Source organism: Xiphias gladius, chromosome 7 (assembly GCF_016859285.1).
Source record: "Xiphias gladius isolate SHS-SW01 ecotype Sanya breed wild chromosome 7, ASM1685928v1, whole genome shotgun sequence".
NCBI lineage: Eukaryota > Metazoa > Chordata > Actinopteri > Istiophoriformes > Xiphiidae > Xiphias > Xiphias gladius.
The window spans coordinates 22,594,288-22,619,811 of record NC_053406.1 but is presented as its reverse complement, the minus strand read 5'-3'; the positions used below and the strand labels follow the sequence as shown (position 1 = coordinate 22,619,811).

General features: G+C 40.1%; 1 protein-coding gene across 1 annotated transcript in view; it reads left to right on the top strand.

Moving 5' to 3' along the window:
- The window catches only part of LOC120792086 (cell adhesion molecule 2-like), a 166,066-nt gene extending 149,330 nt beyond the window's left edge, over positions 1 to 16,736 (top strand). Inside the window, exons 5-9 of the mRNA XM_040131116.1 lie at positions 7,673 to 7,831; positions 8,127 to 8,217; positions 8,419 to 8,597; positions 15,986 to 16,108; positions 16,210 to 16,736. Of these exons, the coding sequence (XP_039987050.1) occupies positions 7,673 to 7,831; positions 8,127 to 8,217; positions 8,419 to 8,597; positions 15,986 to 16,108; positions 16,210 to 16,328 (671 nt within the window). The 3' untranslated portion in view covers positions 16,329 to 16,736. The remainder of the gene's footprint in view (positions 1 to 7,672; positions 7,832 to 8,126; positions 8,218 to 8,418; positions 8,598 to 15,985; positions 16,109 to 16,209) is intronic.
- The last annotated feature ends 8,788 nt before the right edge of the window (positions 16,737 to 25,524 follow it).

Genomic DNA, 25,524 nt, shown 5'->3' with positions numbered 1-25,524 from the left:
TTCTTGGTGGTTCTGTCTGTGTCTGCACAACACGGCATGATGATTGATGGGAGGGGGGCTGTGATATGAAGTTTTCTTGTTGAAATGACATGCACGTAGATTCCTGAAAGGCCAGCGGAGAGATGGCACACAGCATCAAAACCAGACTTGCTGTCCATCTCGAGAGGCACTGAGATGATTTTTTTTTTTTTTTAATGTCTCGAGACGTACTTCAACATAAATCTTTAAAGCTCAAGACTTAATATTCTTAACATGCATGGACGTACTGTATGCACATAAGCAAAACGCCAAAATGTAATCTAACAGAGTTCAAGGGGTGACAAAATTTTACACATGCTCCAACATCCATCTTTTATAGTTATCAATAAAAATGTAATACCTCATCCCATTGCCAGGTCAGCAGGCATCACAAAAATGGGTGGGGGAAAATGAAAACAAAATAATGATTCCCTACATTTATATTGAATGTATGAAATGGCATTGATGTATGTTGTGTGAACTGCATATCTCTAAAAAAGTACCCTAAGTCTGCCCCAAACTGGTGTCATGTATACAAATGTTCTTTTATTAGTTTTACTTGTGTATGGTGGGTTTTATTAAGCCGCTTGGGCAAACAGACCTGATACGATGCATCTCCAAGTCAAAGAGAGATAAAGAACAAAGCAGGGACTTGGGGGCTTGACTTAAAGACTTCATTTCCATGTCAAAGTGTCAGAGCGGAGGAATGTCAATCAGTGCTCCGGATCCAAGTCTTTTGTAGGTGCTGCTTTAAAGCTTTCTTAGTGAGAATGTGCTGGGAGCAGCATGTTTTGCCATGGGTTCTTGTGTGGTGGATCATTGCTGCCAGTGTCTGCTGTCAGTCAAATCTATCCCCACTGGGGAACCAGTCTACAAAGTTCCAGCACGACAGCAGGTGTAATAGCAAAAACATGTCATATTTATTTCATGCTCTGATGACTTGTTTTTCAACAATTTATATTATAAGCACGCAGCATTACAAACCTCAAAATGCAACTGTCATCTAGTGTCAAATAATTTGTTTGCAGGGTATAGAGCCATACAAATTACTTGTGTCACTGAATGACAGCTAGGCTACAATTTGTAATCTACTGAGAAAAAGAAAAAAATCCACCCACTCTTACTCTTTTTGCATACGTAAAGTGGCCTATATATTTGCAAGGGACCGAGCTGGCAGGCAAGAGGAGTCACAGGTAGTTTTTCAAAAAAAGAGGGTCTTTATTTACCCAAAAGCGAAGAATATAACAATTTAAAAAATATGCAACAAAGTTCTGGGTCCATAAAAGAGGCGAGCTAGACAGAACTCGGGCAATGCTAGATTAGCAGAAGGTGACCATAACGGAACAAAGACAAGCTGACCAACCAAACCGAACACACAAATGGCTCAACTCGACTCGACTTTTTTGGTATCACCTCCGTCGAGGTTCAGAGCGAGCTGAGGCGATACCAAACGGTGACGTGAAAACACTGGAGACTATTGATTGGTCAGAGAGAATCGTCGCCATCACTGCATCAACGCTGTGATGGGATGCCCTGAACAAACCTGCCATTTTTAAACAGCCGAGCTACTGTACTCTACTCCCTGTAACCTGCATTATATTTAGTTATTATACTCTACTACTGTGACCAAGCCCAACCACATTCCTCCAGTAGCCGCCATTGTTCCTTTTGTGTGTCGCGTTAAAGATGATAACACGGCAGTTTCATGCAGCGTAGCTTCTACACTGAGGGGCTCATATATGTGCAGTGGAAAAAAGAATTACCTGGTACCAAAAGCAAATAGAGTCCAGTAGAGTCCAGTCGAGTTGAGCCCGTGCTATGCATTGGAAAAATGCTCAAAAGAGACCATATATATGGCTGTATTTACTGGCTGATCAGACTCTTTTGAAACAAAGGGGTAACCCAAAGACAAACACTAACGACTAACTGTGAATACAACACAACACGAAAGTTAGTCTATCAGTTTAAATAATACAGAAATTAACCCAAAACAAAAGTATCAAAAAACGAATATAGTCCAAAGACATAAACAAAATCCCGCTTCCCCTCACAATGTTGCGAGTGCATGGTACAGGCCTATTGGCTACCTCCTGTATTTAGCAGCTCTGCTTCGGTGGGCACATCTTTTGCTCCGGGTTGTCCCTCCGGCAGCAGCACCCAATTAGAGTAACTTCAGGCAACCTTGACTACAGACAAACTACAGTGTGACTGTACAGAAGTTCAGTAAATGCCGCCACTACAAATAGAAACTGATCTACTGCCAAACCTAAAACATAAACTACACGGATGATAAATGAAACAAAAACTATCTGTCGTTATTTCTGTTTACTCGTGTGGACGTCATGTGCGTGAGGTAGACAGAAACTAAATGAGGAGTAAAGGAACCATTAAGTGTAAATCACGAGGAAAACGGTGCGAGTGCGGGAGAGTCACCAACATTAAACCGGCTGTGCGGGTGCAGGTGTGGCCATCGCAGTGTTGATTTCACAGGGACACAAAGGCGCATTCACACAACACTCACCAACATGGTGACTGATTTTTCCGTTCAGACTTAGGCAAGAGATCAAGAGTTTTGAATCTAGATCATTAATAAATAAATTATTATTATTACTATCATTATTATGTTGGTGTTAAATCTGTGTGCTCCCATCCTCTCCTGCAACATCAAGGTCGAGGAAAGATGAAATGCCACAATCTTTCTTTTTTATTTTCAACAATACTTCACCCTTAACTTACACAGCCGTATACATTTCTTGCTCCGTGGTCTTTGCTGATTGCTCACGTTAAGTATTCCCAACACGTTGACGATGCGGCAGCGCTTAAATACCTCCGCCAGGGAGGTTATGTTTTCGCCAGTTTCTGTTTGTTGGTTTGTTGTTTAGTTTGTTTGTCAGCAGGATTACGCAAAATGTACTGAACCAGTTTGTACCACAGTTGGCGGAGGCATGGGGAATGGGCCAGGAAAGAACCCATGAAATTTTAGTGTGGGTCTGGTTAAAGGGGCAGATCCAGGAATTTATTTTTATCACTTTCCTTAACTTTCCTTGTATCTGAAATATGTTTGAATCTTTGTGACACCATTCCCCTGATTTTATACTAACTTTTCTCCAACTTCATTCCTACTAAATATATGAAGCTCTGCTCATGTGTGTGTACAGGGAAATTATTGTTCAAAAGGTCATAGGTCTTATTAGCGCCACTCACAACTATTCGCCGAAGTTAACCACCGGGGGAACCTGTGTGTGCCGCAGTTTAGACAGAACTCGAATAAAAAACAATGTTCTAAGGTTTATACTTTAGGCTAGATCTTTTTAAAAAATTGCTGTAAGTGCAGCAACATTGCAACACGAACAGCCCCCTTTTAACTTGATAAATCTCCCTTTTAATTGCAGAATAACTGGCCGGGGTTCTTTTTTTCCCCCCTCCTGTAGCAACAGTCCTGTGTGTGTGTACGGATGCGTTTTCATGGACATGAGGTACAGTACGCGATGGTGCCGGCAATGTTGACCAGAACGTACTGTCATTGTGAGCAGGTTCCTCTTCATCATCTGTTAATTTTTGTCGACTGGATCACTTTCAGTATTGTGGTCTGTTGATTTTTTTTTGTTCATACCCTGTTTCTTAGAAGATGGCCTCCTTTTACGTCACTCCCTCGGGTTTGATACTCTCATCGTCCTCAACATCATGATCCAAAATTAGATCAAGTGTCTCATTCATACAGGAGCTCATTGTGGCGCGACTACAGAATGACGAGTAACCTGGAATGACACGTCTGCTGTAATACCTGTTGCCATCAGCAGCAGGAATGAGCTATGTGTTGCTGCACATATTTAACTGTGACTTACCTAACTCTAAAAACATAGCTCCCTGGCTCAGGATGTTTTTCCTCAGCTCCTTCGCTTTGCCTTCATCTCCAACCTTTAAGATAGGGGTGACATTTTTCTGGAAAATAACTGAGAATTTTACAAATGAGCCACATTACAGGAATATACCAGCATGCAGTATGTTGTAGAACTTCAAAGTGTTTTTTCTCACATTTATTGCCTTAGATGGTGGTTTTGAGCTTTTTTTTTTTTTACACACTCACTTTCTTACTGCAAGTCCAGCTTTAGTTCAAACTAATATGTTTACCTCTTTGAATTCCATTAAACAAAAATTATAAAATATTTAAATCAATGAAATTTAAGGGCCTGGAGGCTGTAGGGGGGAGGCTATAGAAGGTTATAGAAGACTTATGGATGTAAGATAAAACTTCTTTTCAGTTTGTGCTTGTTTTCACAATTGTGCAAAACAAGATATCAAAATGAAACCCTTAATTTATGAGGTAAAATCCTTTAAAAACCTAATAAACCTAAACAAGCCTTTTAAATTATTCCCTTCAATTGATTGTCTAAGTACAGACATCACATTGCAGTGCCCGGATACACTGGGCATCGATCTTGAACTACAGCGCTCCGGCATCATCTGCTTCATGTAAAGTGGGACCTGAACTCAGTGCAAGTTTTTGCTCCGATTCTAGTAGTTGGCGATTTCACATTTGCAGCCACTTGTCAAAATAACTGAGATCTAAACTGACAACAACACTTAGACCACTCCTTTGAAACAGTGTTTCCTGGCTACACTACTCAGCCCATTTGTGTGCTGGAAGTACACTACAGTAGATTACCAATATGTGCGAACTTGTGCTGCTCTAATCATCTGTTGTAACGGAAAATATGATTGTGTGATAAAACTTCTGATTCATGAATAGTTTTTGGGGCCAAGACAATTTTTTATGAGCTTTCCATTTCATTTTTATTCATAGTAGATAGCAAGTTGTAATTTTTTTTTTTGTGTTGTACTTTGATGATTACTTGTTGACACTGAAATATAAAAGTCTCTGGGCGGGAAACCCAAGAGGATATTTTAAACAGCTGTTAAAAGTGCATTATAAACTTGAAAAAAATATTTTACAAACATGTAATCAAAGTGTAACGGATACCGAACAATACAGTATCATAGACAATTAGTACCAATGAGGGGATTGAAACCACCTTTTAGCATGGACAGGGTGTTGCATATTAGTGCGAGAACTAATGTAGTGTGCATACTGACCGTAATGTAATTGAGGATTTTACTACTCAAGACCACAACGATTCAAACTGGTTGAAAGTCAACTAGGATTGACACTCCTGTGTCTCATTTGACACAGGAGCCTAACTACATGGCATGTCCCTTACTCCTCTTTACCCTCCAACTACCAAAATACTAAATGTGCAAGACTCTTCCTTAAGGATATCAAGCACCAATGTAAAATTAAAGACCCTAACAACTTTTAAATGAGGCAAAACATTTTTTCTTGTGAATATGAGTTTATACTTAGAATCATATTCATTTTTTAAAAAATTAGGTCACAGAATGAAAGAAAAAAAGAAAACGCGAAATTTCTCAAAATATTGTAGACCGTCACTACTGGTGAGCGGGCAGTAGGTGGCGAACTGTGCCGAGCCGGCGGTTGAGGCCTTAAAAGAGACACAGTTTAAAATTGTTGTAAGTTTATCAAATGAAAGTGCTGTTAGAGAATACCTCTGATGCCGTCAAATCATCCTGCAATTATTTTTTTCACCCAGTGAACAATAAACAACAATTCATCTAATACTGACCACCTCTAGTATTACCCCTGTAAGACCTGCACTTAGATGCTTAAAAAAAAAAATCAAATCCTGCCACCGAGGCTCCTCCTTGTTAGATCACACGCTGACGTGGTGACTCCAGGACTGTCCCCCAGTTGCCAGAATGCAGATCTGCTTACTCCTTGGGGGCTCTGGTCCAAAGCGGGTCTACCTGGGCACATTTCCATTCTCCAGCCTTGAGATAGACTGGCAGCTTCCCTTTAGTAGCTGTGATGCTGCAGGCAACTTGACGAATGAGAGGAAAGCTTTGGAAAGGAATGAGATTTGATTTGACGCCACAGAGGGCACTTCCAACCCCCCTTATCTACTTCAGGGCAAAATGCAAGTTCTTTGACTTTCCATATTTGAAGTATTTTTTTCAAATATTCTCATTTGAGATGCATCACTCAATAAGTGTGTGATATCCTAGAGGGCGGTGAGCTTGGATATAATTACTTTGTCTTTCTCCTTCTCTTGTAGCTGTTTTCTTTTTGTCTTCTTCCTCTTGCTGTTATTACTTTCAGTTTTGAAGTTGGACGTGTGGCGCGTGTGTGTGTGTGTGTCACGCAAACATAATCCGATTTTCAAACTGACAACTCTACAATAAAATGGATAAATTACTTATTAAGTACATGTAATTTTAATTTACAGTACAAGAGAAATGAAATTAAAGATTAAGTGAAAAGTTTATCTTCCTTTTTTCTAAGCTTTTGAGACGAAGTTTGGTTTCTTTAAGAGACCGAAATAAAACAACCATTCCACTTTTTGATCATCTGTACGTCACAATATATTAGGATTTTGACAAGCCATTTCGTGAAAAATTGATACCCCTAAATCATTGTAGTATGTACAGAAGAAGAGCTGTTAGATTAAGTAAGAAGAAGATTACATGTAGCAGAAGTAGCAGTAGCAGTACTAGTAGTAGCACTGTAGTTATGGCATAGTAGTAATAGTTCCTCCACTGGAAAGTCCAATAAAATATTAATCCCCTTGCACATGACAAAATCAAAGAGATCCAGTGGAGAGGAACAAATGAAACAGATCAGCCCAAAATGACGATGATATGGGTGATCTGGGTTTAATTCCAAGGGGCTTTTAGTATTTAATAGACCAAGTGATTGAACAATTCGTGTGGTGCGTGTGTACTTGTGAGTGAAGGAGTGCGTCCTATTGATTGACTCGGGTTTGTACCGGATTGCAAAAAGTCCAGGGAGAGGGAAAGCGAGAGGGGGGAGGATGTAGTGCAAGGGAGAATGTAAGGGGGGTGTGGAGCATAGCATCTCCAGTGAAAAGTCCTTTGCCGGGTAATGCCTTTGTCCTTCTTGCCTCGTTCAGGCGCAATAGCCTTGTACAGCAGTTTCCAGAGTCACGCTGCAGATGAGCAGCAGAAAACTAAAAAGAAGTGCTTCCAATTATAGGTTAAGAGGCATCTAAATAAAGACGAAATTACATGGCAGGGAAAAAACAAACAGAGATCAGCATCTGAAGCTGTGTAAGCGGTGAATGTTTGGGCATGAAACTAAGACAAAGGAGAGGAAAGAAACGAAAGGTGTGACTACAACATGGAAATCCGCCCCTCGCTGCCAGGGGAGTGTGAGCCTGTTTGTGTTGACTGGGATGTTTCAGAGATGGTCCTGGAGGAGCAAACACACCCAGCCAACCGAGTCAACGCTCATGCTGCTCTCCCCTCACTATTCACCCTACTTTGACTTGACTTTCAAAGGCCAAGGATTCTCTCCCTCCAAGGAGACGCAGAGGAAAACAACAACAACACTGCAGCTGTCTCTGTCAGAAAAGCAACGTCTTGAAATAAAATTTCATGTCTCTCACGTTTTAGTTAACATATGAGTGCGGGTTTTTTTTCTTTTCTTTTCTCGGCTTCTTTTTCAAGAACAGTTTTTTTTGTGTGTAGCACCAAAGCACCAAAGTCGGAACTATTCCCGCAGTAATGTTCGTAATCCACAAGTACATTGCTCCCTTGTTCGTTTTCCGACTCTCCGCAGGCACTAAGGAAGTGAACGCCACAGGAAAATCATTCGCAGTGAGGAGCAGCCTCCAGTTCCACGTGGACAGACGGGACGACGGCGTTGCCTACACCTGCAGCGTGGAGCACGTGTCACTGTCCAACCCCTACATGACAACTGAGGTCCTGGAGGTCCACTGTGAGTGCAGTCATACACACCCTACAAAACTGGATTAGGTGTAAGATTAGTATTGAGAAGAAATACGAGGATTGAGATTACATTTATGTCTGCAGGTTTAGCTTTGCATTTGCTCAGGATTAATGTAGGATTAGTTTGCAGGTAAGGGATTAGTACCATAGCAGAAACAGGGATATGGGCCAGAACTAAGAGTTGCCCAGTGGGTAAAGAGGTAACTACTGTTGTACTTTGTCCGTGTAACAGTTAAAGCCTCTAACACACAGTGCCGTTTATTTTTTTTGTCTCTTCTTCGCAGATGCTCCCCATCTGGAGATCACACATTCACTGATTATTCCACAGGAAGGGCAATACTTCAAACTGGAGTGTGTTTCCATAGGCAACCCAATGTAAGTCGGCACTTATTTACAGCTTCAATTTGGTGCTAGTTACTAGCATGGAAATAGGCAGGAATTCTGACTTGAAATGTGATTCTTCTTCATTATAGAATGTCATTTTTCAAGAATATTTCTGCAGTTTATTTATTGCTTAACACTTAAGAAATCATAAGCAGCAAGATAGGATAAGATTGTCTGCGTTTTCTTTCCTAGACCTGAACCGGTGCTGTGGTCTAAGGATGGGGGAGAGCTGCCAGACATTGAGCGTATGATTGTGGAGGGAAGGGAACTAACCATCACCACACTAAACAAAACAGACAATGGCACATACCGCTGCGAGGCCAGCAACCACCTGGGGACCAGCACTGCTGAATATATACTGTTTGTATATGGTGGGTACTTCAGTGGGAGCTAGTCTTGTTATGGATGATCAGTTTTGTTGTTTGCTTCGCATTCGAGGCTTTGCTGCATTCTGTGTGCTAACTAAAAGACGGTTAGTGTTCATTACAAAGATGCAAAGCCAGCAGGGGGTTTATCGGTCTGGATGTTAAATCTAAGGCTTAAATATGAAAGGCTACAAAAGAGGAAGATCACAAATTTCAGCCTCTCCTGGAATTGAAGTGTTTTTGTCCGATAATCTGCCAGTAATAACTGACTGTTGGAGACATGTTTAAGGTACATTTTTAATGCCATGTTTGGATGCCAAGCAGATTGTGGACAGATAGCTATTGACTTCAATCCTTTAACAGTCATTAGTGCTTCATTTATGAATATCAGCCGACAGACTCCGGTCACCTGCAGCCCTGCGACGGATAAATGTGTACAGGTAAAGAATGGATATTTAAGAAGGCATAAATCAACAAACATGTTTTAAATTTGATCTGTCCAATCATCAACAATGTCCCTGAATAACGCTTGGCGTTATTTTGGCTGTAAAGACGTGCACCAGTTTGGTTTGGGTGAAATTGGTTTTAGTAGGTTTCAAACACTTAAAAGACCCTGCCAGTGTGTTTCCTCGGTTTAATTCCCTAACTACAGATCATGTGTACTTAACAGTTTTTGAAAGCACGTTGCACAGTTTTAGTCAGTTTTAGATGTATAATATTGTAACTTTGACACAAAGTAGTGCAGACTTGACGTTCACTGTGATGGACAACTGAAGCAGACGAGCCTTTTGGTTGGAGAAATGGTTAGCTGTGGTGTGAAGTAACGTATACTGTGTATGGTTTGTAGTAAACGGGATAGAACGTGTAAAAACACTGGTATGGTCCTTTATAATATCAACTCCATATATGATTGCTTTGTATTTGCTGCAAAGTGGTAATAAAGGATAGGATAAAATAGAGTAAAAGTTGGCTTCCAACACTCGAACGCAGTATTCATCTGACACAAATTTGAAAATAAGAATAGTAAGTTTGCGATCTGGCGTTATCAATATGTGTAATTTTGTGCTTAACAGATGTAAGATTAAGACTAAGACCAGCGCTTACAGTATGTTATAGCAAAGTGATCTGTAGTCCTGCATGACCATTTCTTCAAGCTTCCACTTCCAAATCTCGCCTTGGCACTGTGCAGGATAAACCGTGTTACCTCACTGTAGCGTACATATCGCCACACAATTTTGGACTCTTCCTGTGAGGAAACAGGAAAAAAAAAGTGTAAAGGATGCAGAATTTAGCTTCCAAGTACTGCCTGGAGGAGAGATAAGTTAATCCTGAGACAGTGGAGGGGATGAGAGAATAAAGACAGCATGGTGCAGGAAACGGATCATTAAGGCCTCTGCAGCACATGTTTATAATGTTTATCAAATACAGCCAAGTTAAAATACAAAAACAAGGACAGAATATATAAATTCAACATGGATTTATTTGTTTACCTTTTTGCCAATTGAACTAGTCCAACACGAAAGTGCGGTTTGTTTGAGAGTGACTTATCACAGCTCCAGCGCTGGACTTATTCAAGCTCACAAGCAGTTACTGGATGCACAGCAGCTTCTTTGTTTGATTTTAAATTCAGAGGCTTTTGGGGAGAGAAAAACCCTTCATTGGCCAAAAAAAAAAAATGGAGGAAAAGGAGGCTAACACGTTCTTCCTCTCAGCTTTCGTTATCTTGGTCTCTTCTTTCAGCATGCTACACCAACAGGGTAAGGCAGCGATCTCAGGCTAGTCCATATCATCCTGTCATATCTGGTTGCCACATGCTCGTCCATAGTTTCATTCCTCACACTTCACAGCCGGGAATATTTTTGCATTATTTCAAATTATATATAATTCAACTTTGTTCAGCCTTGGTTTTGTGTGTGTATATATATATGTATGTATATATATATATGTAACTATAGATCTGTGTATGTGCCACAGAGCTGTTTCTCACTCTTTGTGAGACTAACTGGGGAAATAGCAAAAGTGATAACGCTCATCAGGCCTCTGACAGTAGATACAAAGGTCCTGGTTAGTAGAGAAGAATGAAAAATGGTGTCGAGCAGGTAGAAGATTTGTGAGACGGGCTCATTTCCAGTGTTGACGACAGTCATTCTTCAGCACCATCATGTCTGGCTGAATACCTACCGGGTCTCTTTGGATCATTTCAGCCTCTAAGCCTAATTTGCTAATGACGAGAGAGCTGAGAAGCAATAAATGTCATCGCTCCGCCACAATTTATCATCGTCTCCGATTACGCTCCTTGATCCACTGTATTAAATAAATCGAGGAAACACCATATATGATAATTACTCTGTCTGAGACGCTAGAGAGATGGTAACAGATAGTAGTTTGGTCAAATAAAGTTGAGAGATGTCTGGATCTGGTTGTGAAGCTGTTGCCCCGCTTCCTACATTTTACCCACACATTTCGCTCATTTATTGTGCATTTTCACATCAAAAAGCATGATACATGGAGAGTTGTACGCTCTCTTTGTGCAGCCTGTTTACCAACCAATCATCAAGTGCTTGAAAATTTAGCAGATGTAAGAAATATGAGTCCTTCATGTATGATTCATCCTTTCCCCAAAGATATTTCTGGAACAATTTAGTCATGAGTCATTCGTGCAACTCTTTTTTTTTTTTTTCATTATTTTGCCTCTATTCACTGAGGTGATAGACCAGAATTAACCCACTGCACCAGCCACACGCAGTAATTGATTTTGTGCTGTTTGGTTTTCAAGTAAGTTCTCTCATGTTGAGCCTGTTCCCTACGGATAGGTTTGTTTTTGCTCCCCGTCGTTCCTGTTTTCATCTAGCAGACGTCATCACCTTAGTGCCTCCATCCAGCTCCCCTGCCTCCCTCTCTGGCCTCAATTCTTCCACTCTGCTAATGCCGTCGTTCCCACATCAGGCGTAGACAGTCACGGCTGCGTTTGCAGGTAGCCCCCCCACAACCCCACCCCACCTCCAACCATGCCCTCGCCTCTACGCTCCATGCCCTCAGAAACATGACACTGAATACACAGTTGATGATTGATGAGCTAACAACCAGGCTTTGAGATACAAAATAGCATTGCTTCTCTGGATGAATTCAATACCTTGTTTATTTTTTCCCTTTTCTTTCTGCCTCATTTTTGTATACACAGCAAACACAGTTACTTCACCAGCATTTTTTATCACTGTTTCTGATTAGTGTCATTATTGGTAGCTGAAAATGTGCAGACATCGTAGAGTAAGTTACCATGTCAGGTTAAAATATCATCTTTGCAGAAGCTGGGAATGGAAAACATGAGAGGGTTTATTCATGTGTTCTTAGGCAGAATGGTTTCTGCCATTATGCCATTACAACCGCATTCAAGAACACATGAAATTACGTTCGAACAAAGTTAACTAAAATCACATGCTCCATGTGTTTACCTCAGTTCTTCTCTCATAATGAAATTAGTGTCATAGTGTTTGTGTATGACTTTGCCATATTGAGCCACGAGAGCTCTCTGCAGGTAAAAAATCCTAGAGGGAGAGAGGATAGCACAATGCAAGTTCCAAATACAGATGTATTATAATAACAATAATAATGATAATAGTAATAATTCTAACGGAAGGTGTTGAGCAGGATCATGGGGGCAGCAGATGATCCACAATCAGATCCAGAGTCAGCAGCTCAGGAGGCAGAAATACCTGCAGAAAGCGACAGGGGGAGAGAGGAGAGCGACGAGAAAGCACAACATTACAGGAGACAGAAGTTAGTAGCATGCATTAATATGAATCTGAATACGTACAGATGGAGAGGAGGAGAGAGGAGCTCACCAGCTAGGGAGTGGTTCAAGGCAAGCCTGAGCCGGCCCTGCCTATGAGCTTTATCAAAAAGGAAAGTTGTACGCCCACTCTCAAACGTGGCGAGTTTTCGGAAACTCTACGAAACACAGGTAAGCCTGCATTCTGGGAGCGCAGCGTTCTAGTGGGGTAATGGGCCTCTGTGAGCTCTTCAAGATATAATGGGGCCCGACCATTAAGGGCTTTGTAGGTGAAGAGGAGGATCTTAAATTCTATTCAGAATTTTACGGGGAGCCAGTGCAGAGAAGCAAATGTGGGAGAAATACGAGGTCCTTTCCTAGTTCCCGTCAGTACAACAGTTTGAAATAGCTTTAGTGTTGTGCGAGGAAAACACAAGGTAGATTTGGGATTTTTTGCGAGAAAACATTACATAGATTTGGGATGTGCTTCATTATGATAATCATCCCCCGAAATGTTTTCTTGTAAACAAACACAAGTTATGTTTATATTCAGTTTTTCTCACCAAAACACATTGTGTGTACCCTTGAGGTCCAGGAAACATGTTGAATGCAGCGCCTTCCTCATAAAATATTTGCAAAGCAGATTTTGTTTTAATATTTCACATTGTGCATTGTTTACATCCATATTTACTAGCTCACAGTCTCACTGACCGCCTTTGCGCCTGTGCATGTAGATCCTTTTGCACGTGTACCATACAAACAAAGCAGGACCCCACTCATAAAAAGTAAGACTACTAGTGGAAAAAAAACCAAACAAAAAACTTCACGGGGTACCTTTAAACTGTAACGATTTGGCCTCTCGTAATGGTGCAGGGAAAGGAATTACAATAAAAGCCGTGACTTAACTTTTCAAGACAACTTTGTCATTTAGCAGTATTTTTATACTCTTACCTACCCTTCATCATAGACCGCTAAGGTGCAGGTGAATGACATCTTACCTCATGCCTGAATGTTTTCAAATAGATGAAAAGTCCTGAAAAGGGATTGGTCTCTCTCAATATAAAGGGGTTGGTTCACACAAAACCCCCCAAAAAAACCTATTTTCTCATTAACCTCTGGCGTTGTAGGCACGCAGACGGGTTTTGTTTTGTTTTCCCGGGTTTTTAGATATTTTCCTCTAAGGTCTATGCTTCCACCCTTCGGCAATGGTGGAGAAGTAACAAAAAAAATGAACACCAACGTATTTCTCAGATGAAGTATTAGATGTTTTTCAACCTGAGTAAATACGGAAACTATCGGCATGGTTACATACCACCAGAGGGAAGTGAGAAAATATGTTTATTTGTCATTTTTGGTGAACTGACCCATTAGGGATGTACAATGCCAGTTACACACCAAAAAAACTGAGTATGTACAGTACATCTTTGTTCTTCACCTTGCCCTTGTCAATGTATCTTGTGCTCCTCTCCCAGTCACCGTTTCCAGTAGCTCCAGTTGAGCGTGCATTTGGCTTTCGGTCACTTCTGCACGCTGTCAAAAATAAAAACTCAGGGAAAAAAAGTCCATGCTAATTTCACATGTCTCCTTTGAACCTTGTGGTCATCTTTTTTATCACGGTGTTGTTCCCCTCGTCTTCCCCTACTGCTCTCACTGTCTGCAACCATGGCAACAGCCAAAGACTTTCCAGGGCCTACAACAGGTAAATATCCGACTAGATGATCACTGCAAGCCAGATTTACAGTGTGTGATGCTGGATCTGGATCTGGATCTGGGTCAGGACACATCACGGCCTCCGCCCAGCATGAGCCAAACCATCACCATGCATGGATGCTCACTCTGCTGACGCCAGCCACTTTCTCTCTAGCCGTGTCACAGGCTCCATAAGTTTTTCACACAATATGTTTTTGATTTGGTTTGTCTTTGAACCATCTATTTCATTGTGCAATCTGAGTGGTGCCGGGCTGGAGATTCTGTCTGTGCCGCGGCGTAAATATTTGATTTCAGATCATGTGAATACAGCAGAAATGGAAGGGAGCAGACAAATTTCTTAGTGGGAACTCTATCTTTCACAGTTCTGATCATATTGCGGTTGCAGCAATTTAGTATGATACGGCATTAATTTGTGACGTATATATGTAGATTTTATGAGGTTTAAAATTTTTGGGGTTGTGTCTATGTGAGACAGGGTGAAAACAGGATAGAAAAAGATTTCCAGTTCACGTTGCCTTAATGTAACTAAAGACCAGATCAGGGTAAATATGGCAAATAGAGCCACTGAGGTCCTCTGTGCTGCTAAAATGTCTGTAGTTGTCCTTTAGTATCTTCTGCGTGGTCTTAGTGTTTCACAGAGTTGTTCAAATTTTTTTGTGCAACCATCATGACTTTAAATGTTGCCTCTCTGCAGTTTGTTCCAGGATTGACATGTGAATGGTCAGTGGATTCACGTGTGAATTAAAGCTCAGCAACCTCGTTGGACAAGTGTAAAGACTTAATGCTCATTTACTCACTCTTTACGTGGAAGCCTAAGTTGCAAGTTGTGTTTAGAGGGCAAGTTCAGCTGCAGTGCATCGGGAACTGTTCGGTGTGCCTCATTCCTGTGAGCTGTGGGCACCAGCCGAGTGTGATAGGGAAAATTGCTTATGCTCCTCGTTGATAGTGGAACACCTGTACAAATCATTATATCCGTTGGTATGCAAACAAAATGGAGTTAATTCAGCTGTTGTACCGGTTAAGTTGTTTCCTCAAAGACTGAGGTGCCTGCTTGAAATCCCTGATAAAAGAGTTGTCGTGTTTCTATTCTGCATGAAGTTAAACTGCATGTTTCACAATTTCATTTTTAAATCTTTTTTTTTTTTTTTTTGTAACATCCCTCACTTTGGGTTACTGAAAATGAGGGTTGCATTCTGTTAAAAGAGGAGCATTAACAAGGTTTGTAGGAACATCCCCGTCGTCATTTTCCCAGGGTCACTTTGCAAAACCGAGCACAAGCCATAGCCATTCATCAGCTTGCGATAATAAGAGCACACGAGGTGCACGGTAAAGATACAGCCACTTAGGGTTTATTACACGACAGACACAAAGGGATGCTCCTGCCTGGGAAACCTTTGGCTCGCTCCCTGCCCGGAGGGTGCCTCACGTTAAATAACAGTTATTTTAAAAAACCTGATCCTCGGCAACAGAAGGTGGCAGCAATCAAGGAGAAAAAAACACAAAAGATGGCGTGTGTAGAGGCTTTGGCAAAAAAAAAAAAAAAAAAGCCAAGACATTACTCAGAGCTAGACTTCAGTTTTCTTGCTGCCGTTGCTGTTGCTAACACCACATTTTTGAATTGCGGTCTTTTATGCCTCAATTCTCAGGCACTTCAAAGCAGCAATGTCAGGTTGCTCTAAATATGGCAGAAGCTCATTAGGGGCTATTGTGCCGTGTTAAAAAAGTGTAAAAGCTAGATCTGGATTTTTTTAAAATTTTTTTTTTCAGGATGATTGTAGGGGCAAAATATTTTCATCGCTGCTTATTAAATGTCTACAGCTGCATGAGACAGCGGCGGAACACCTTGCAGGTGTTAATATTTCTCTCCACTTTTCCCTCCATCTCTCTCTCTCTCTCTGTCCCGGTCTTATTTCAGATCCTAACGCTTTAGGACAACACGGACCTGACCACGCTCTAATCGGCGGCGTTGTTGCAGTCGTGGTCTTCATCACCTTGTGTTTGATAATAGTTCTTGGACGATATCTGGCCAGACATAAAGGTAAAAGAGGTCACTTGAGCTCCGCGGAATAACAATGTTGTTGCCTGGGGTAAATGTATATGTCTAGGTGGATAACTTGCTGTGGCCCTGTATGTCTACAGGGACGTATCTAACGCACGAGGCCAAGGGAGCAGAGGATGCCCCCGATGCAGACACAGCCATCATCAACGCTGAGGGAAACCATGTGCATGCAGAGGAAAAGAAAGAGTACTTCATTTAGACCTCTGTTACTCTTATCCTCCGTTTCATGACAATTTTAAGCTGCCTCAGCATCACTGTCTGTTTTACTTTACTTATTGTTGTACTTATTATTCTTTTCTCTTCTCCAGAAAGCTCCTGCTTGGATATCCTTGTTTTCAAAGCATTCGCTGACTAGCCTTCTCCTTTTGTAATCAGTATAGCCCACGTACAATTGGATTACGTCCATTTCAGTTTTACGGTGCCTAAATGCTGTATATTTTTCTGCATTTCTTTTATCGCTTGCATTATCTCCATTCTCTCTTACTTCACCTGTTATACAACCTTTTTGCAGATTTTTTAAAAATTCAGAAGCAACAAGAAATGTGCTTCAGTTCAACTTAAGAGTCAAGTCTTAGCCTTGCAAACTGTTTAGCTGTGAGAACAGAGTATGTTAAATACATCCGTTTATCAAACATTAACATCAGAAGAATCTTTTTAGGGGGTCGGGTGGTCTTGGATGTTGCCTGGAGTTTACCCCCACCACAGCCATACTGCACATGTTTAAAAAAAATCATTAAGCAGACCAGACACTTTGACAAAACAAAATGTAGAAGCACAATCTACTGTAAGTGATTGTCTCTAGATGAAATCAACTCCCCTTTAGCACTGTCTGTATATTACTGCATTGATTTATTTTTGGTTTTTACTCATGCTGTTGATTTGTACCAACAGAGAAAAAGTCACAAAAGCACAAAGTCTGAGGACTAACACAGAAGGAAAACACATCAACTGTTTCTTGTCTCAGGATTCAATATGAGTCTAGATGGAGAGATGGTGTCAGACACATGGTGAAGATTTCCGTACGCTGAAAGATTCCAGTTATTGTCACGGATGAGGAACTTTAATTTCGGATGGTGATTCGATGTAAGATCCAGACTGAATGAGTGGAACCTTGTGGTGGTTCATTATTTATGTTGAATTTTATTGAACAACTATGCTCAATGTGTGGATATTGCTGTAAAATACTTTGCTAACGTGAATATTGGTGAACAACATTGTTGAATCTTTGGGATCCCTGACACATTGCGATTTGTATATTAGCATATACAGTATTTAAAGTATTCAACAAGTCTTCATTTTTTTTCCCATCTATCTAACAAGAAGTTGTTTTGCCATAAGGTATGTAAATAATGTGTAAGTATTCAATTTCAGTAAAAGGAAAAAACACTGGTTATAGCTTTTAATTTCGGGTCATATCAGTTCCCGTTACTTTGATGAGATTGTTTTCACACTTTTGAAGATTACTTTAAACAGGGATTCTCATGAATTGCTAAAAATGTTTGAAAAAAAAAAAAATTCTGGTCAAAATATATGTATTTATTATTATGATTGATTGACATTTATTATATAATGCTATATTGATTCATATTATTGCTGTTATAACTAAAGTAGTGGTCTGACATTAACTTTTTCCATTTTTTAATTCTGAAACTTATCATAAAAAAAAAACAATACAAGGATCACCGTTATGGCCTTTGAGTTTGCTGCAAACAGTGCTAATGACATGTTGAGGCATTGGTGAATCAGACATCCCCTCACTGTGTATAGTCACTCTATCAAGGACATTGAACCACATTGCCAATGCTCATACATGTTATTTTGTTAGTTCAGTATGATGCTATAAATAACTCATTTTGTACAAAGTTTTAATCGCTGTAATTAATTTGCTTTTTATGGGGGATGTGTGAGGTTTTGCTTTTTTCTCAGTATTGAATATTCATTTTTCAACTATGCCACTGTAAAAAAAAAAAAAAAAAAAAGAGGAAAAAAGAGAGACAAAGTGCGGATTAAAATATGAACAAGTTGAAAACTGCCATTTTGTTGTGACTAGGTTTGTACTTTGACGTGAGCTAACGAGGACGGCTTAGTGCTCTTGAATTAAAGCCCTATTACCAACGGTCACAATATCAATCCACATATCTAGAGTTATGGACAGTGCAGTGACCAAAGCTGAACTGTAATTGTTATTCCATGCAACTGTTGAGTATTACTCAGCCTTACATGCAAAGTGTCGAACTTGTAGAGGTATTAAAAAGCCATGAAGCTCCTCGGGAAGATTGCCTGAGGCTCTCAGCTCCACTCATGATTTGTGCATTAATACAGGGTGACAAAAGGAAGACTTGAGTCTCCGCGAATTCCTCCCCCGTCTCACTGGAGCTGAGTTCGATATGCATGAAGTGGCTTCATGAAGCTAGCCGCAGATGTCAACCCAGCAGGCTGCTGTTGCCCTTGTTTTAACAAACGAGACAGATGAAGTAGGCTGGCTGAGGGAAAACTGGAGGCGAGCCTTTGTGATTTGACATTATGGTCAAGGATGTTGGGATTCAGCTGATTACTTTAATTGGAAGTGAACTAATAATACTTGAGACGAAACTTTATTGATCCCTGTGGGAAATTAGAGAATTGAAAAAGTAGTGGTAATAGCAATACCATTTAACAAGGAAAAATGAAAATGGGATGCATTTACTGAGCAGATGATAAAATAAGCAATAAATGTAGAAAAAAGAGTAAAGCAGTAAAAATTGAGTAAAACAATTGTGGAGTTAAAACATATGCAGATGTGGCCTTTGTATCGGTGCGAAATATGGAAGAGGGATGGATCACTGTTTTATAAATCGGTGCACGTATCACTAGCATTCATGTCTTCTTAATTACTGCGAGTAAGGATTACGGCAGGATAAATATGTGCTGTAGATGAGTATTAGTATACGTAAAAATAATACAGTCTATATAAAATCAAATAGTAGTGTGAGTATGTGAAATACCGTTAATATATGAGGGACATATGGGAATAATCCAAGAACATGGTGTGCAAACATGCATTATATTCACATGATCTACATAGGGCCAAATGTATGGACATGAAGTGTAAATGGCCTGTGCAGTAGCACAATAAATACCAAACCTTATCGAACTCACATTTGATTAAACGAAATGTTGATGGCAGAATCGTGAATACGGTAGTGATCTTGATGCTACATGTACAATAAACCCTACCAATATAGAAAATAAATAAATAAATAAAAAGCACCTCTTATGGTCCGTCGTCACTGCTCCAGTGACACAGATGAACTTCTGGAAATTTTAGGAGGGAGATAATAGCCCTGTGCAGATTACCGCGCTCATATTAAATATCTCAACATCCTTAAAGGGAGGTGTTGTTCCAGGACACAGGGCCCGAGTCATTACGATCCTCCATTCTTCAGCTCCCATTGACCTTGAGCATAATGTTGCTTCCCAGCAGACTAATGTTGCCATTATCAGCACGCTGTCTGACCAACCACCTGCCTGCTTCCCACAATGCCTCGCTCCCCCTCTCCTCTCGCAGAGACGGTTCCCAGTGCTCACTTCATAATCATTACCGCCAAAACGCCCAGCCAGTTCAAATAAACATCAGCTCTCACTATCACACTCCTTCGCGTTATTAAAAGCTCAGTGCTTTGTTAAGCTATGTAAATTGAGATAGACTATATTGAATAATGCCTGGTAGAAAATAATGCTAAGAATTCATCATAATTTGGTAATTGGATATCGAGGAGGGAAACATTCATGTGCAGTCATAAATAGTGAGTTGGAAAATGGATTTTCTCTTTACCCTAGAAATGTGAGAACCATACCCTGGGCAATGTAACAATCACAGCATGACCTCTGAGGAGGCCTTGTAAGTCTTACTAAACTGAAGAAACTGATCCCCACTGTACCCTGTAGGCACGATCCATATCAGTGCTCCAGCTCACAATAAGCTCTTATCGTAGCAGAACAGAAGTTTCTGACTAAATCCTATAAGGACAAATTGATATCTTAAATAAAAAAAATTTAAAAAAAAAAACAAAACATTATTACACTTAAACATATTGGGTCTACAACACAATTCTGGTTTTGCAGCGTTGAGCTAATAGTCTTTGCAGTTTTTATTTCCAGGCCTGTACAATTAAATAGTCAGACTCCACAAAAATAGGAAATAAATAGAAAAATAAAAGTAAAGTTTTTTTTAAAGTAACTTGGACCAGACTGTTGTCAACACAGTCTGTTTTTTTTCCTTTTCATCCCAAAGTTCTGCTGTAGATTAGTGACAACTGGGGGAGCCACAGCTAGACGGCGCATGAAAAGCCCTCCAACCCTGACACAAACACTGGTCCTTATTTTAGATTAACAATACAATGTTTTGTGCAGAAATAACGGTAATTCAACTTGTGTTCACTATCCGAGCATGTACAGTAAATTGCCTTGTATAAGTCGCCGTGCGATTTGCCGAGGAAGTAAAAGGGGCAAAGGCTTTCAAAGATGGAGTTGCGATTGCAAAGCGAATGCCGTATGCTGAGCAGAAGCGATGAGGAAATGTTTGGCCTGTGGATCACGTTTTTAATTACAGATTTAATAGGTTATCAGTGACACTGTGTAGTAACCCAGTGATTCTTCCGAAACTTGAGTCAATACTGTATTCACTGAGAACAATAATCACAGAATTCCCTACTGGAAAAAAGTCTATCCATCCATGTTTAGTTTTTTTTTTTTTTTTTTTTAATTTTATTAACATTGTGTTATCTTCCATATTTCCTGCCAGGCGGGCCAAATGTTTTGGAGGAGTTTACTTGTAATCATTGCTCTGTACCCAAAGATGAAGTAGAGCAGACAATGGAAGATGAAATTCACAATTTTTCAATATCCTCCTTTTCATTTGCAGAACTTCTTGTCGGGAGTCTGTTATCGTTGCCCCGAGAAGCCCGAGATCGGATTGTTTTTAGAAATGGTTTTGTCTTTGATTGACAGGTCATTCTAATGGCGAATCGGGTTGAATAATAACGGCATATTTACAACGCTGCTGTTCCCCTTGGAAAAGGGAGTCATTGCGGGGAAAAAAAATCTCACGATGAGGTCCACTAGCACTGCATGTACACTCCTTGAACATCATGGATTTGTCAAAATGACCACAGCTAGATAAGCTAAGTATATTCTTCCCCTTATACTTTCAAACAGCACATTTTCATGTTAAGCTTCAAAAGGTGGAGCACGGCTGAGTTTTCTGTAGCCCCCTTCTGATTTACAGCTACAACATTCTCGCCTCATCTGTTTCGCCGCTGAATCAGAGGGCTGTAGGATATTATCTTGAGATGTGTTTTGCCTAATCATATTTGATGAGATTAAACAGATCACTCACATTTCCACTTGTGACAGGGCCGAGTGGATGTTAGAGGGAGTCAAATGATCTGGAACAAAGAACATGAGCTTGTGTATCCCCCTGGATGCATCACCACGCCATTAGTCTAGATGAATGTGTACAGTCAGATACAATCCCCTTGTTTGCTGCGTGAGGGCTTCCACTTTGTGAGGCAGCTGCTTCGCTGTTCAAATCAGGCCACATGCAGGCCTGTGGACTGATGACTGAAACGGGGCAACCCACTTTATTTTAAAGTCATTCATCCACACTGACTCACATTCTCTGTGGATCGTCTTTATATTGCCTGCTCTGGGATTGTCTGTCTGCCATTGGATTTATTCTATATTGTATTTTTAGATCTAATTAAAACAAACTTTTCGGTATTGTTTGGCTGAATTTTGAATCGTGCAGACCCAGGAGAGTACATAAAGGGAAGCCTTGTCTTGGGTAGTCTTTTGGGGAAAAAAAGCTAGTACCTGTGGCATAAGGTATCCAATAAATAGCGTGCCATCTGTTTGGATTTGAGCACCAGAGATTCTTCCAAGGAACTCACCAGAGACTTAATTAAAGTTGGAATATTAGTGAGTGGGAGACTGATGTTCATCCAATAAAATGACAGCTATAAGAATCTTAGCATTAGTTTGATAACAGAGATGAAATTTTCTTTAGGGTGCAAAGACAGTGCTGCATTTTATTAAAATGTTTATCCTTACAGATCAACATAAGATGTCATTTTTATGCTTTTTCCAATTGTGTTTTTGTTGCCGTTCTGTCTTTTAAAGCTTTTTAAATTCTAGTTTCCATTCCTCCTGGGGAAGACGACCAGCTAATTACCAGCTAATGTTCACATTAAGCACCGGAAATGATGTATAGTCACACAGGAGACATCATGTTGAATGTAGAAGAGGCGTGCCGGTGGCTAAATTGATAACTAGCCAGTTAATCAGTGGATAACAAGCCACCATTTTTTGGGAATGAGGATGGGCCACTAGCGCATTGTCTCTCTCGAAAACAGGCTACTGCTAAGTAAACAGCTAAATAAAGGCCTGATGCACTAATGAGGGTTTGATTCAAAGTGATCATTTAAAGAAACATTTTTGCCCAGCCTTTTGTTGTAGGTATTGTGGGAAGCACTTCAGTTGTCGAAGTTGTCATGTTTCTGAAAACTGTAGTTCAAACATTCGTAACCGCCGACATGAATCTGCGAGGCTGAAACCATATCTTTACTACTGTAGTTAGAAGGGTGTTCGTCATTTATTATTGAAGCCCTCCTGATTGCATCATTGACGTGACAAGAAGATGATTGTGAGGCCTGCGTGAATTCGTCTGTGCATCGAAAGCCAACAACTGGATGATGTCCTGTAGCTGCTAGTAGTGAGGAAGGTTAACCATTTGTTTTAAAGGACAGAACAGTGAACAGGATTTAAGAAATAAAATGGATAAATAAAACAATTACAACTATATTTTTAATGAATATAATGACCATTATACCTTTCCTTCTCCAATATATTCTATTATAGGAATTTCCTTTTCAAGGAACACACTCTCCAGTGCAAACGAAATATTAATGCTTAAACATCGCACTGAAAAGGTTCTGATAAACTGCTGTGCCTGCAGGATGCCAGCTGTCTGGATGTGGGTGGACATCAGGTGTTGGAATCAGCCTCATTATCATCAAGGTCCTCCTCTCCCTCCTCTGGATGATGTCTTTTTTTCCCGTATGTATAATAATGGCATAGGATGACATCAGGTTTAATTGCACCTGGTTTAAAATAGCATCAGTACCACAACATATACTTTGGCTCAGTGCGCTGCTGCCTGTTGTTTGCACTACACTTTTATCTATTACCTCAGTAATCAAATATGAATACATATACTGTCTTTAACATGTAAACACTTAATTACCTTTCAACTGATGCTCACCTTGTGTTTATTGATTTAAAATTTCATGACTATGCTACAAGTAGGGATTTCTAAAGTTTAATAGAGTTACACAAGAACATCATCGGCCTTACTGTTTGAACCACGGCATGATGTGTCAGGCAGTCCCAACTGGGAGCTTTAAGTAAGTTGTGAATGATTCCCAGAGGGGCAAAGTTGGGTGCTAAAACCAGAAAATGTTTTAATTCTACACATAGTGGTTTTAAACAGACAGACCACTGTTGTTGATTGAAAAATGCACCCATGGTTTGTGTAGGAGTGTAGCTACACAGTCGAATTCCTCTTTCTCATCTAATGAATTTTCAGACTAGATACTGCATGGCCGATTGATCCCAGCAGGCAGTTTTACATGTTTCATTTCAAACTGGATCTTTGCTATATAAACAGGCTTGATATGACTACCAGTCAGCACCAGAGTTGTCAAGTCCACCAAAATAATCTCCAGAAGAAGAAAAAAAACAACACATCAGCACGTATTACAGAAAAATACAGTGTGCATGATATTTTCTCTTTATAGTGTTTTAATTGAAGCAACTAATCAGATAAAAAATAAATCTCTGCTCTGATCTGATTACACACACATGCACTTCCATTAAGCCTAATATAAATATCTATCTCTTTTTTTTTATTCAAAAATTGAAGCACTTTGCAAAGATAAATAATACCTAAGAATTGGTCATAGCACAATGCAACCCTGTAACAAACAGCTTCCCTTGATTTATAAGGTTGTAGCTGCGAAAGAGCACATACAAAAACAGTGGAAGGGCCAGTGGGACAGCTAAGACTTGAATACTTCCAGAGCAGTTTGCCAGTTGTCTTTATGATGCTAGTCAGAGTGATGGTGAGCCTCAGGGATTACTCCAGACAGACAGCTCAGTAAGACAACTGATTAAATAGTAGTGAGAAGAGAGAAAATGTTTAATTCAGCCATATTTAGTATTCATGGGATGGACAGCCATACAAGGGTTCACCTTGAGGGGTCATCCGGAGAGAAGGTCCAGAATCCCAAAGAGCTGCCAGGCTGAGTCTCCACATAGCACTTGGAAACACGACTGATTTGCAGCAGTGACAAGTAGCAATAAAAGTTGCTCACGCTAGATACAGAACAATGTGGAATGAAGCCGTTGTAGCATATATCTTTCTCAGGATTGTGAAGTTTTTTTAAGCATAGGTTTGACAACTGTTCATCAAAATACTCTCAAAACCTTATGTTAAATGTCTGCAGCTTCAAGTAATTCAAAACAATACTGTTTATATTAGCTTGGCTCTGTGACAGAGTGCCAGCTATAGAGACATGATGAAATCCCAGTGTTGAAATACCTCACCATGACGTTCAAAACTAATTCAATTATATGCATCACCAGTTCAATAGACCTACAGAATTGGGTTATTGTCTGAAATGAAGAAAAAAAGAAAAATACCAGTAAATCATGTGTGAATGAAATTTAATGTAAAAATAATTTTCACAAAGAGTTGCCAAAATGGGCTTCAAGAACAAGGGATAACAGATGATTTCTGCAGTCTTTTGCCAAGCTATTTACTCTGCATCAACTACGGATCCTATTTACTCCGTGTCTTCAAAGGTATTCATATAGTGGGGGATAATATGGTGAAGGGCCAAGTAGGGCAGCCAACAGAAAAGGTTCAGAAACAGCACCAAGGAAACTTTTTTGAAGTCAAACCCATTTATGCAGAGTGCATATAGAACTGCCTTTAGTGATAAAAAAAGAACCATGCATCCCGCACTGCTCTAGAGTAAGAAATAGTCAAAAAATGTACAGTATCTTTGATTATTAAACAGTATATTGTGGCTCATTAAATCAAAGCTACATGATTTGTTTTGGGTTGATCGATACCTCATTGCATCAAACACGGGGTGAGAATGGATCTGTGGAAAGTCAATATGGATGATGAGCTTCATAATGAGAACCAGGAGATTCCAGAAATGTTGTCAGCGATAAATCTCAACCAGCAAAGTTGGCTGGTTGAGTTAAGCTGATGGGTTTCTTTTTTTTCCCTTAGTACTTTCCATGACTAAGCTCCTAAGAGTCAACCGAGTAAGTCAAAAGTAGAAATC